The 14956-nt window shown below is 31.7% G+C and overlaps 2 protein-coding genes and 1 long non-coding RNA gene across 4 annotated transcripts; 1 reads left to right on the top strand and 2 right to left on the bottom strand.

Moving 5' to 3' along the window:
- Positions 1-7553: 7553 nt before the first annotated feature.
- On the top strand, positions 7554-8229 carry LOC108472957 (uncharacterized). The gene is made up of 2 exons (XR_001869620.2): positions 7554-7719; positions 8055-8229. It is a non-coding gene; the product is annotated as an uncharacterized LOC108472957 (long non-coding RNA).
- Positions 8230-8505: 276 nt separating this feature from the next.
- On the bottom strand, positions 8506-13604 carry LOC108473412 (disease resistance-like protein DSC1). 2 transcript variants are annotated; one of them, XM_017774950.2, is made up of 5 exons: positions 12509-13604; positions 12117-12156; positions 11236-11476; positions 10156-11097; positions 9231-10065 (listed from the first exon to the last, which is right to left on the bottom strand). In XM_017774950.2, the coding sequence occupies exons 1-5, from the start codon at positions 12561-12563 to the stop codon at positions 9340-9342; spliced, it is 2004 nt and encodes a 667-aa protein (XP_017630439.2). In that variant the 5' UTR covers positions 12564-13604; the 3' UTR covers positions 9231-9339. The 2 variants fall into 2 exon arrangements, with proteins under 2 accessions (XP_052877438.1, XP_017630439.2); XM_053021478.1 differs by lacking the exons at positions 12117-12156; positions 12509-13604 and adding an exon at positions 8506-8717 and having other exon boundaries at positions 9336-10065; positions 11236-11732.
- LOC128284011 (disease resistance protein RPV1-like) lies at positions 13567-14599 on the bottom strand. The gene has a single exon (XM_053021479.1). The coding sequence runs from the start codon at positions 14303-14305 to the stop codon at positions 13814-13816; it is 492 nt and encodes a 163-aa protein (XP_052877439.1). The 5' UTR covers positions 14306-14599; the 3' UTR covers positions 13567-13813.
- Between the last annotated feature and the right edge of the window lie 357 nt (positions 14600-14956).

The raw sequence follows: 14956 nt of genomic DNA, 5'->3' as shown, positions 1-14956 counted from the left end.
TGGCATCGATTTCTTTTCTTCCCGATAACTTGCAAGTCCAACTTTTTGCTCAGTTCCCACGCCTCTGTCAGTTCCTTCCACATCATCTTCTTTCGGTTTTGAAAATCAGAGTTAGATAAATGACTCATTTGCGGACTTTCCCCAAAAGATTATGGTTTCGAAAATTTATTCTTACAATTCCATCCTTTCACTTTATTTTTAATCCCAAGTTTCGCAGTTCTTTATTGCTTCTGGTTCAAATAGAGATCTAACTTGTTTTAATTTTATTGACCCCTACCTAGTCTCAATCCTTGTGTCCGGCTTACGATTGAAACTCGAAGTAGAAACATTTGCTAGATTCACCCCTTCATGATGTTGAACTTCAACACTGTCACCCATATTGCATCCATCATCAAGGGATGGGCTACGAATATCACCAACACCCAACTCCAGTCCTATATCATCAGCCCGATTCAAAGGTGTGCGTGGAACACATTTTGTTAACCCAATACAAGAATCCACTTGAACCAAATATGTTGTTAAGCCCATACCCCTTCATGATCATCCACTTGAATCATAAGTCCATCTTCAACAAAATCTTAAATTTCCAAATCCTCGTTGCGTGGGTCTATTGACTTTATCAATACCCATTTTCCCAAAAACCTCCACTGACTATGTACCTATATTACAATGGCCTTGGTTACATTATCATCTACTATATTTACAATGCCATTAGTGTCCCACTTTGCCCTTTTTTCGAGAACCTCACTGTTTCCATCACAACTAATGTTCTTTATCATTTCGTCAATACCAAGAGCCACCCTATTCGCCGATATTCCTAACATGCCTTCACTGCCATGCTCGATTTCCCAACTCATCTCATTAAATGGCATCATCATCATCCCATTCTCAAAGTCTTCTTCTTTTATTTTTCTTCCTGAAACCGGTGACTCATCACCTTCTTCTAAAGGCGGACAATCAAATTCAGAGGACTCATCAGAGATCGATGGTAAGGGAATTTACTGATATCCTTTTGCTTTATCAGACCCTAAGAACATACCTGACGCCTCAGAGGCTCTAACACGAAAACCATCTTCCAAATTGAAGCAACTCAATCCTCTGTAACATTTTACTATAATCCTCCATCATCCTTTTATTCGAACCCAAAGACACTAACGACCCCCAAGTCTCCGCAATTCTTTTATAGTGGCACATATGAATTGGGACACCGTAAACCTCCACCCACACCGTCCTGTTAGTGGTGGTAGAAAACTTAGACCACGAAACAATGTCGATGAAGCATTCACGAAGACAAGGCCATTGAAGTTCTTCCAATCTTGCTCTCAAGCCGTTGTCTTGAATAGAGACCAGGAACTGATCACCTGAGATTTATTGTGCCAATTAGACATTTTTCCAACTTAGTAACCTCTTCATCATCTACATGACCCACAATTTTCTTCATACAAGTCAATTCGCCATCGTCCCTTAAAATACAAACGTTTTCTCCTTCTGCACGATTCGAATTGCATATTCCTTGCTAGAATGCTTGCTTTCTTCAGAAACTTCTTTTTGAGTCTATTTACCTCCTGAGTACTTAAAGCACTTCCTACTCCCTATTTGCATCTTACCAGCCTATTGCCTTCACCTTTCCCATCCACTCTTCTCCAAAATGCTTCTCTTCCATTAAATTTGGCAATATTGACCCTCAATCAACAACCCCAAATCCATAGACCATTGATTCCTCTCACCAGTTTTTTAGCTTCCGTAAAACTAGTCACTTGTACAAATGTAAATATTTGTCCTTTTCTATGACTTTTCTGAGGTACAGAGAGGTCCTCACCATATTTTTTGCACTCTTCACGATACCATCGCCAATTTATGAAATCCGGTGAATTTTCAATGTGTACGGAAACCGGCATATCCGTCTTATTAAAATTTGTCTATTAATATATAATTACAAGTATCTTTCTCCAAGAAACAAAAATATTGGCATAATATTAGGAAAGAACAATGAATTTTTTTAGGCTTAACATATAAATTAGTATCTGAGTTTGATAATTTTTTTTAACGTAGCCTCTGTGTTTTTTTTCAACCTAGTACATATATTTGACAAAATTACACATTTTTTAAAAATAATCATGTTAACTTTTAATACTTAATTTAATTGTATAGTTAATTTGCATCAAATAAACTCTACACACTGAATTAAATTACATTCTTCAAACTATATTTGACAAACTAAATATAGAATCATGACAACTTCAAACCTAATAATATTAACCATTAATTTTCATCAAATCAACTTTAAAATTCAAATTAAACACTAAAAATTAAAATCGTTATCTTTAAATATCAAAATAATTTAATTTTTTCAAATCCAAGTTTTAGATTGGACCAAAAATAACATAAATATCACATTAAAAATATTAAAATCGAGTATCAAATTATAGATTAAACCAAATTTTATGGCAAATATGAGTCCAACTATTGGTTAAGTTGCAAAAATAAAAGAGAAATTTTAAGGTTTTTAAAAATTGAAGAAAATTCGAATTAAAAATTGCAAGCCTCTTCAAATCTCCTCTGAAAAAAAATCTCAAGCAATAAAATTGATTTTTTAAAGTTAAAACTTATATTATTTAGGTTTAAATATTTGTTTTGTAATTTAACTTAATTTTTGGAGTTTTTTTATAGTATTAAGGAAATTGCTTGCCTTTTAGGCGATAAGAAGAGATAACTTCGCCATGTTGTCATCTAATATCGATGGCCCCCTAAATTTTAATTTTCTAAATTATCAACCAGCATGATGTTTTTTTTGGTAAAACAATGATTAAAATCTAAGCTATTTTTTAGGTAAACAATGAACAAAAGAGATGATTTCTCCTTAATTCACGTTTGATTAACACAATACTTAATATCAGAACAATAATCACATATTATTTTCATGCATTTTGATGAGATAAACATAAAATCCTATAAGAAACGTTATCACCCTTACCTTAACCTTACTCAAAATCTCTAACTCTTTTTTTCTCTCTTTTCAAATATGTATTCTAGCTAACATCACAAGAAACTTATGCCATGGAGTCACTCATGAAGGAAATTTGGAATTTAAAGCTTGGGATTGTTAGAAATGGTGGAAAGGACATAAATGTAAGAAAATGAAAATTTTCTACGGATGGAGAAGGAGAGTGGTGTGAGAGAAGAGATGGAAATGATGATGGAAAGTTTTCTACATCTTTACACGAAAGTATCTACTAAATTTTATATTTTAAAATACTAATAAAAAATAAAAAAATTCAAGTCATCGTCATCCAAACAAGTGGACCACATTCAAATTTAATTTCATCCACAAACTCATCTACCCTTTTGGACTAAATTGCTCTTCAAGTCCTTCATCTTTTTCTCATCCATTGAATCTAGTAATTTCTTATTTACAATTACACTATTACCTAACGCTTCTTTCACTTTTATAATTTAGTCCATACCTTAAATTAATTTCCCTTAATTCAAAAGCCTTTTTAATTACTTATGAAATCCAACTACCTTCTCCATTAATAATAACAATCTTATTTTATCTGCTTCAAAAATTCTAACACGTGCACAACTCGAAATGGCACCGTTCCCATCTTGAGAGGTGTTAGGGATGTTACAAACTAGCCACCAAAAAAATATGACAACCCATTTTTCATATACCATCATTGGTAGTAGATTGAGGGCATGAAATCCCCCTGTACAAGATTCCATCAAAGGCTTCCTTTCCATTCGGGAATTCCACATTACAATCCATTATCGATGCTCCAATGTTCAATTCTTTGCATATTTTCTCTTCTTATTAATGCCATGGACATTATCAAAATTGACTGGAACGTTCGGAAAATCTTGCTTACACCTAAATTGTTGCAGAACCTAATCACCATTGTACCGCTCAATAGTTGAAAAATTCAAAACAGGTGTGTTAATGCACCACACGTATGAATGGTGGTAAGCCGACTGGAGAATTTAGTTTGTCTCACCCAATCCTCATTGTACCACTTAATTAGCATTTTGTGTTAAAAAATCCATAATTTGACTCAAAATAAAATGTTGAGGGCCACATTGCTAAAAAGAAAATAATAAGGGTCATATAGTCAAATTTTATAAACGCCATTAAACCTAATGATAGGTGCTAAAAGTAACATGTTTTAATTTCGTTCTTAATGCATTTTTGGATGATTATTTGATGTAAAGTGGTAAATTTTATGGTACTAATCCTTTAAATTCATGTTTTTATACTTAGGAGAGCATTTGTGAGTAAAATGAGCGAAAATTAGAAAATCGGAGTAAGTTTCAGGAGTCACACGGGCTGCCACACAACCATGTGTCAAACCGCGTTGAAATCGCGAATTGCACTCCAAGCTTGCGGGAAAACACGTTTTTTAGGCATTTTAAGACCTATATAAGACAAAAATAAGATGGGAGAGAGTTGTCATAGAAAACTCAAGAAAAAAACTCAAAAAACACTATTGAAGCCAACTCTAAAGTAGATTTCTATTGAGATTGAAGATCTCTTTTTGATTTCTTTGAAGTTTATTATGAGTTTCTTTGTTTCTTATGGTTATACTATCTTCTGAATGTTTTTATTTGCAATTATAAACTAATTTTCTAAATACCTAGAGAAGATGAATGTTATAATAATTCTATCTTTTGATTTCTATTTTACACAATAAATACTTGAATCTTGTTCTCAATTATATGTGCTTAATTCTTGGTTTAATATTTTTGGACTATTAATCCATGTTTGGTGTGCTTAAATCAAAGGAGGAAAATTTTTGTTTAAGAGTAGATATAGCATAATTAAGTGGAGTTATATGCAATACTAGAAATAGGACGACATAAATCTACTGGATTAGAGTCAAATCTAATAGGGGATCAATAGATCGAGTTAATGCGATAATAGGGGTTTTAATTAGAAAGAAATTTTAATTAATCAACCTAGAGTCAGTTGTTCTTACTCTCAAAAGAGATATTAGTATAATTTAGGGATTTCTACGGATCAAGATACTAAGTAAAGAAATTGCATAATATAGATTGATAATGACAGATGAAAGGTGGGTTTGGGGCGGCGGTGCGGTGCGTTTAGCTTACTTTTTATCTCACACTACAGTATTGCTACAGTATCCAATCTCACCGCCACCACTGTTTTTACACTAACTGCAGGTAAACGCACCGCCCATCCAAACTCAACCGAAGTCTAGGTGGATTCTTTCCTGCATATTGTTTCGCTTCTTGGTTGTTAATCATTAGTTTTTCTAATTCATTCTTTATCGTGATCTTTCGTTAATTAATTTAGTTAATTTTAGTTTTAATCAATCTATCCAATATGTCGGTTAAATAATAGAAAGACAGTAATTATTAGTACTTTTAATCATCGTGGGAACGATATCTTTACTCACAGTAGCTATATTATTAATTGATAGATGCACTTGTTTTAATCAAATTTTTAGTTAATTTACACTGCATCACCTAATTTAAAAAATTACTATTTGAATTACATTTTACAAACAACAGATTAAAAAAGTTAGGTTTAAAATAGTATAACTTGCATTACATTACATTACATGTAAAAAAGCAACTAATTATATAATATTGTCGAAACCATTTTTTAAAAGAGTTTTGAAAAACGAGGTTCAACTTTTTGAAAAATGAAAACAGGAGTCGCCACCAATCTTTTAAAGTGTGATTGGATCACTATACAAAACGTTTTGGTCTACGAAATTGTGAGAAAACAGGTTCGGAGTCGGTTACGTTCGATGAAGGATTAGCACTCTCGTAACGCCCAAAATTGGTACCAAATTGGATAATTTTTGTCTCAATGTCAGAATTTTGAGAATATTTAAAAAATGAGGTTTCCTTATTTTCGTAATAATTCAAATTAAGATAATCGAAATTCATTCGCTTTGAAGGAGTAATAAATATCACATCCAGCATAATTGGACACGATATCTTTAAACTTTCGTAGCTAAAATCATCTTATGATTTATAAAACTCGCTTAAAAAGGATATTTGAGATATTTAGATAAACGAGAAATTGCAACCCAACATGTTAGGGTACTATTTCTCAAATTTCTAAGTATCCAAATCATTGCCTTGCTCTTTTTAAAAAGTTCCTTTTTAATGACATTTGATTTTAAAAGTAATGATATATTTTACATATTATAAGAAATTGAATACAATATATATGTTTTATCATTTCATGCAAATATAATAAAGGTGATGAACAAGGATCTAAATTACCTAATATGCTATTATTTTATGCATGGTCATAAATAGTATCATTACATACACAATACAACATGGAATATAATGAATTCAATAGTATAAATTGTATTAAGCATACATAACAACATTTTATGCAAATATATATCTAAATTATCATAATTAACTAATTTTATGTGAATATAAAAAGCAAGAATAAAATGATATATGAAATTTAACCCATTGTACAATATCAAAATAAAGTAGAATCTAAAATAAATAAACAAATTTAGTGTACGAAATATTTTTTAAAAAACTATTTAGAAATATATTAAATAATATAAGAATAATAAAAAGAGGATTCTATTTTAAAATGATATATATATAGATTATACTATAGGGTATAATAACTTAGTATATAAGAAAAATAGTGTACTATATGTTGCTATTTTTTTCTAAAATGTATATAAATAATAAGTAATAATGTATACTTTATGATAAAAGGTAATAAGGAAATATGGTAAAATAATATAATTTACAAATAAAATATGTAGTAATATAAATCATATAATAATAAAATATATGTAATACAATAAATGAAGAATATATAAGATAATAATAATTTAATAAGTATTTTCATATAAAAATATAGTAAAATAATTAATATATATAGGAAAATACATAATATATACTAAATTTTTAAATAAAATTTATAATAATATAATAGATAAAATATAGTAAAATAAATAATATATATATATATATATATAAAATGAAAATACATATAACATATAGTAAAATGCAAATATAACAAAATATAATATATAAAAATATAATAAACAAATTTTTAAAAAAATAATAATATATTGGATAATAAAAATAATATATACTATTTTATAATTAATATTAAAATATACATATATAAAAATTGAATTTAATTGAAGAATCAGGGTTAATTGCAAAATAATAAAATATTTGGACTTAATTAAAACACAAGCTAAAACAGAGGGACTCATTAGGTAATTAAACCCTAATCCCAAAACCATATCGTTCTCTGGAACTGATTTTTAAAAGGGCACTAGGATTAAATTGAAATAAATATAAAAGATTGGGGCTAGATTAAAATAAAAATAAAATGAAATTAAAAAATTTAAAAACACGGAAGGGTCAATAGGGTAATTTTCCCATTTTCCAAAAAGCGCGGATCCTTCCCGGGTAATCGGGTCAACGCGCGGATCTTCTGTTGAAACGACGCCGTTTAAATGCTTATTGAATTAAGCCAAACGACGTCGTATTACAGGGGCTATATAAGCCAAATTTTACCCCAAAAATTCATTTGAAAACTTGCCTTAAAAAAAATGAGAGGAAACTCTCTGAAAGAGAGTTAAGGGCAGACCCTCAGAGCGCCGTGGTGTCTCTGTCATCGGGTCCCCTACGCGCCTACGCGCCATCGCCAATCTCGCCGAGTACGGCGGTTTAAAAGGCAAAAAGCTTTCGTTTTTCTGGGTAAAACACATGTAACTCTTTTCTTTTCGATTTTTAATAGTTTTTTGCAAAAAAAACAGAAAATAAATAAATAGATCCGTATATGTACATGAAAAAAAAACAAAATATCACCTCCTGGAAAATAAACGACTGTTTCTTATTTCTTCTGGGAATATTTGTGTGTTCCTTTTTATTTTTCTTCTAAAAAAAAAAAGATCCCCCGTTTACATATTTAAGAAAAGGCTTATAGCCTTAATCTATTGCTTATTTCGGAAAGAAATCGAAAGATTTCTTTCCAAAACCTATTCTAATCTATTGGCTACAATTTTGCTTTGATTTCTTTCCTTCTCCTGCAGATGTTTGCGAGAAATCTGGCGGTGACGAAGGCTTGACGATGGTCTACCAGAGGCGTTAATCACGGCGTGACTCAGGGCCTAGAATCATGGCCTTGATAGGGGCATGATCGGTGGCTGTTGAGACGGCGAGGCACTGATGGGGCATTGGAAACCTGAGACAGAGCATTGATGGCCGTCTCGATTCGGAGAACTGGACAGACGCTCCCCGAAGCTTCCAGAAGACATTGCGGCGGCAGGAGGGAAAGGCAGAAACCCTAGGGTTTCTTGCCTTGGTGTAATAATTTGGGCCAGTTGGGCCACTTTAGTCCTGGGTCTGTTTGGGTATTTGGGCTTGGGTGTAAACAGGGTTTTAGGTATTTGATTGTAAATAGGCTGTTAGGTGTAACGGGTCTGTTGGATTTAGGCTAAATGGCTCTATTGGGCTGGTTATTTACGGACTTTTAAATGGACATTTTAAATAAATAAATATTTATTTAATTCTTTTATTCTGTTTTCAGCCCGGTCAAATTTGGGCTACTACAAATATCATAATCTATTTCTCGAAATCCTAATTGCCTAAATTCATTGATCCTATAAATGCTAAAGTGTCCACTTCCATTTCAACTTGACTTCTGTTGGTCCATCACTTGTATGATCCTTTGAGCCAGCCATGCTTCTATTGGTCTAGGGACAAACATAAAACACCAAGATTATTTTTGTTGCAATTAGATCATTTATATCACTACTATATTAACTTACCTCAAATTGAAAAATTTTTATTGATATAGAAAACACAATCGTTAAAAATCTAGTTCATGTCGACCAAAAATCATAAATACTTGATAAAAATAATATACCGAAGAGTAATTGGAATAATATTATTTGTAATTCAAGTCACGAAATTTAAATGGTAATTTTATTAGAAGGAAATAAAGCTATTTAAATACTATTAAGGACTATATTTAATCTTCCAAATATATATAAAAAAATTGACTAATTAAATTAAACACATAAATTGATCTTAAATAAAAATGGAATGATTTTTAAGGCTGCCCAAATTATAATTCAATCCCCATTAGAGGGTTTTCACCTTATTTTTACCTGCTTTGTCACCGAAGCATTTGGGATTTGTACAAAATATGAGTATGAATAAAAGATTAAATTTTTTTTCATATATAATAGAAGAATCATATCTCATATCCAAATAAGTCTAGAATGATTATTTTAAATGAAATAAAAAATGGAAAAACGTAAATGTGTAAAAAAAAAAATTAATAGGACAAGGTGAGATAAGTAGTTTACACAGTTAATGCTTCTTCTCCAAATGGCCCATTATAAAATTGAAAATTTTTTGCATCCATTTTGGTTGCGGCCCTTCTTCCTCCGCTTCCTCGTAGATATTACGTTTTCGTTTTGTGTAAGAAATGCTACCTACTAATCCATCGTTGCGAGCAGAGTGTTGGTGGATGTGTTCAAATTTTGGAGAAGATTGAGTGCTATGGCACTGCAACTCATTTTTTTCTTCCAAATCTTTCTTATACACTATTCTAAAAGCACACTTCTTCACCTTAACACTGCTTCCACTGAAAGACACGTCAAGCTCATCATCGCATAAATGATTGGTTTCACAGTCACCATATTTATCCTCCAATGAAAATGGATATAATTTATCACGCGACCAATAACGAAGAAAAAGGTGATCTTTCATTATGGGCTCGTTAAATCGTTTACCCATATTCAAGCGTTTCCGACTAATCTCCCAACAATTGACAGATGCTGTACAATTGAGAAGCTCGTCCTCCGTTGAAGCATCATTATTAACAAAAATGCAGCAACAAGCAACTCCAATCCATTCACTATCTTTCCGAAGGTTGATAGGTAGGAGTATCTTAATAGAATCAATTGAAGAGTCGCTTTTTTGTTGGCTAAACCATTCTGAGATTCCACTTCCGGGCATAATAATATCAAACCATTCTGGGATTTCACTTCCAGGCATAGTAATATCAAACCTTTTCCTTGAATTTGCAAATGCCTGCAAAATAAAATACAAGTCGTTTGGTAACTAAAACCATAAATTCTCAAGTATGAGATTTTGTAAGGGAAAATAAAGAGATTAATCGACCTGAAGATGTGTTTTCAGCAGTGTTAATGGATAGATATTCTCAGCCAATTTGAAGCAGTTAATGGCGTTAACGGCAGCCGAATCCACTAAATTGCTTACTTTTGATGGACTTGCAACTACTTCAAGTGAAGCACAACCATCTATCCACACCGTTTTTATACTTGTTAGAAGTTCAGGCAACGATTTAAGATTCAAGCAATCTGATAATGCAAGCAATTTAAGCTTTGAGAGTCGAGTAAAAGATACAGGTATGCTGATGAAATTGTTACCACTAAGATCAAGATGTATCAAAGAAGATAGACCAGAAATATCACGTGGAATATCTCCTTCACAAAGATTGCAGTCCCTTAGATTCAACTCTCTTAATGAACTCAAACCTGACAGTGAAGGTAACATCCGAGCCATGGGATTCGTCCTTCTGCCTTGGATTACCTTGAAAAGAGAAGGCAAATTTGGTCGTAACTTATGTGATGGTCCCTTGCGCCCATTGAAAGACAGAACTTTAAGATTTTTAAATTGACAAATGAAGGACGGTGGTTCTGTTATGGCTGTTTCACTCAAGTCGAGCTCTTCCAAAAACTTTGCTTGCTGCAAATTCTCCGATAAATTTTCAACTCTATAACAACCGGAAAGATCTAGAGTTTTTAGACGTTCCATTTTTCCATCAATCTCTGGAAACCTTACAAGACTTGAGCAACCCGAAAGAATTAATGTTTCAAGAGATTCCATTCCAATTTTGGCCGGAAGACTCCTAAGACTTTTGCAATCTCTTAAATTCAAAAGTTTAAGGCTCTTAAGCATTCCGATTGATGGATGAAAATCCACTAATTTGATACAACCTTTCATGATCAAAGCTTCAAGTTTTGGTGCCGTTGTAAAGTCTGGTGTCTTGATAAGGTTTTGGGACCCTTCAAGGTTCATCATTTTCAACTTATACAAGGGCTGTTGAAGACCATAATAAATTAGAAATAAATGAGAAAACATAATAATGCTCATTTTTATTTTTTTTATCTTAATCAAAATTTAATCATTTATATTAAAATAAGCTAAAACACAAGGATCATATAAGTTAATTCTTACTCTATTTTCCTTCCATAGTTGTTTAATGTTACTATATGGTAAAAGAAGTGCGACAAGGTTGTCCGGTTGGAAGCTTGAAGGCAACGATCTTAAAGGGCATCCTTTCCAATCTAAAAGTCGTAGCTTATTAGAAAGATAATTGAGATCATCACAATTTGATAGGCAAAGCACTTTGAGCAATCTCAATTTTTTCATTTTTGAGAAGGCATCGACACTCAAGTTGAGCACCTTGCTCAATTCCCTAATAACCATGAGCAAAACAAAAATGAACTTCAAAATATACAAAAACATTTAATATCTAAGAACTATGTTGTGTCGATATCATTTTTTTATGTACCCATATCCTATACTTTTATCTAATGCATATCTGAATATCGATATTAAGATTGTTTAAGAACTCTTAAAATACATAAAAAAATCTTCAAAAAATTGAACTTACCAATATTGAATATATACACATATCTAACAATCACAGATCTTACGTTATATTACCTAATCTAAAAAATTGAAATTAATATTTTGATTTATATTTGGTCAGCCAACAATGCATAATTCTATACAAATTAATCAACCAAACAATGATACATAATTAAAAATAAAACCATTTTCATTTTAAAAAAAACTTTAGATGACATGTTACAATCTAATTCATTGATGTATACATTATTAGTGCATTAAATATATACCATTAATTTTCAGAAAGATATACACATTTCAATATTGATTCTTTTAAAAGAGTAATCGTTGCTAGATAAATTTCATATGTAAACATTGAAAATATAGAGTGTCAAAGGTTTTGCTATAGTTTCTTATCATATTTAAAATAAATAAAATCATTATTTATAATACACAAAGATATAAATTTATATGCACCTTCTTACCTTTTATTATCGATGAACATGCCTTCAATCATTTCGTAGCCTAAAAAATCAAGAATAGAAAATAAGAAAACAAAATAAATGGTGTATAATGTAAAATTAAACTTTTAAAATTTATATTTTTATTTAGCATTGTAATGCAAGAAATATAATAAATAAAGCATTTTAAACAAAGTAAAACAGTTTCTAATGAGGGCAATGCAATGAAATTAAATATTTGTTTCTATAAATTTTTGTTAACATTTGTAAACATCAAACATAATTTATCTCGAAAGTACAAAATATCACTTTTTAAGGATGTTGTATCAACCAATTAGATTAAACTTTGAATTTTTATCATATATTATTAGATATTCTATTAAAAAATAGTATGTAATTTTTGTTGAATGACTTACAGTGTTTTTTGTTAGGATATGATAGACATTCGTTTCCTTCCACAATCTGCAACATTTTCCAGGTTCATCAATAGATTTTTCTCTAATAATTTTTCTTCCCATTTCTTGCAACAAGTCATGCATCCACAAATATTGGTTGTCATCATCGACTTTTATTAAAGATTTCTTAATGAGAACATCAATTCCAATATCGGGGAAAAACTCACAACCATCTAATACTTTCATTACAAAATCTTTCTTCTCCCCGTTGAAGAAGCATGCTATATCTAGAAATATATTTTTCTCTCTTTCTTCCAAGCCATCAAAACTGATTCGAAGTTTATTAATAATTTCTTCATTAGAATCTCTTTTAAGTCTTTCAATCGCACTTCTCCATTGAGTCACATCTCTACCGCATAAAAAGGAACCTAAAACTTCAAGAGCTAATGGGAGCCCATCAGCATAACTTATAACATGGTAAGAAAGCTCAATGAAATCATCTTTCGGCACTGTATCACTATGGAAAGCTTTCAAATTGAAAAGTTGAAGTGCATCTGTGTAATCCAATGTTGTGGGTATATACACATCATCAACTTGGCAAGATTGAAGCAAATGTTCGTCTCTTGTTGTTACAATGATTCTACTCCCTAATCCGAACCAATCATGCCTTCCAACCAAGCATTTTAAGTGTTGTATGTTATCAACATCATCAAGAACAACAAGAACCTTTTTGCGAGACAACATATGACTAATTATATCATTCCCTTCATGAACATTGAAAAATTTGAAGCATTCATCATGAAAAATTTTCGAAAGAAGTTGTTTCTGTAAAGAAACTAATCCACATTTGTCTGAAACTTCTCGAATATCAGCAATAAAGCTTTTACTTTCAAAATGATGTGACATTTGATTATAAGCAAGTCTTGCGAGTGTTGTTTTACCGATACCACCCATTCCGCAAATCCCTATAATGCGGACATCATTTTCCCCTATGTTTATTTTCAAATATAAATCCTCCAAGCGTTGACAAATTCCAACCAAGTCATTATGAGTAACTGGGTGACATAGTTTTGCTGATATCTTCTTAATAATCTCTCTAATAAATTCTGATTCATGCCTACAAGAAAAGAAATTTTAATTTTTTGAATAATTCCTTTTTCATATTTTCAAATGCACTTTCTTTTTCAATGAATCATGAAACATAATATAGTTTGGAAGCAAACAAGAACCAAGACACTTTTCAATTAAACACATAGGATTGGAAAGAAAAAAAAAAGTTATACATATATATCCGAAAAAATAGAAAATAGAGAAGAAAAGAAATTGTTACCTGTTATTTAAATGCCATCCCTTGATTCCAGCCACTTGAATTAAAGCATTTCGCCACCTTTGGATCTTCTCACTATCTTCTTTGTATCTCTCTTCATGTCTAGCAAAGGCTTCTTCCACTTTCTCTTTTTGTTTTCTTAAATCAGATGGATCAACATCGTAAAAAATTGGAAACACTTTATGGCCGTCGTTGTTATGTTGTTTAACAATCTCAGCAAGCTCCTCCAAGCACCAACTTGAAAAGGCATAAGTTTGTGAAAAAACGATTACCGAACACCATGATTGTTGAATTGCTGTAAAGAGTTCTGGCGCGATCTCTTCGCCGGCCTCCAGCTTTGGATCATCCCTAAAAGTGACGATCCCACTCCTACTTAAAGCATCATAGAGATGATCGGTAAAGTTGTTGCGAGTATCTTCACCTCTAAAACTCAAGAAAACATCATATTTCTTTCTAGAATTGGACGAAGAAGTTGAAGGTAATGACGGCATGACTACGTGCGAGAAAAAAAATGTGGATGTAGTGTTGAAAATCAGAAAATTGATCGCTCAATATGTCCGAAAGAAACTAGAAACTAGAAACAGATCAAATTTCAAGGGAAGAGTAAAGGTGGTTTCAAAGCAATTTCTCTATAACCTTTTCATTTTCCAAATGAATGCGCTTAGTTGTGGAAATGGGGGGGTCATAAATGAGTGATGCATGTGAATCCAAGAAGGTGGGTGCTGATAAAATGGAGCCTACAATAATTGCAAGTCTTCTTAAGTTTGTGTTTTACTTGCTTTCTTTTACATAATCATATCTAGTTTATAATATATATATATATATTATATGTGTTCTTAAGTTTGACAGCTTGCATCTAACTAATGATCCGAATTACTTTGAGCAAATTCCTTACCTAATTAGTTAAAATTAGGCCATGGTTTCAAATGACCACTCCACCATCAACACCTCTACCACCGACAATGAATTAGGCCCGCAACAAAACGTTCCCATTGAAGGAAAAAGGAATTGTGCAATGAATGATGTCACCTTCACCAATTATTTTTCTTATCACAAACTAGAGGTGATCATGGGCTGGGCTGGGCTGGGCCGGGTTCGGGCCAGGCTCAGATAAAATTTTAGGCCCGTTTATTAGGCCCGAG

This window comes from Gossypium arboreum, chromosome 11 (genome assembly GCF_025698485.1).
Source record: "Gossypium arboreum isolate Shixiya-1 chromosome 11, ASM2569848v2, whole genome shotgun sequence".
Taxonomy (NCBI): domain Eukaryota; kingdom Viridiplantae; phylum Streptophyta; class Magnoliopsida; order Malvales; family Malvaceae; genus Gossypium; species Gossypium arboreum.
Note: the sequence above shows the minus strand (reverse complement) of the source record. Positions and strands in the feature narration are given on the sequence as shown.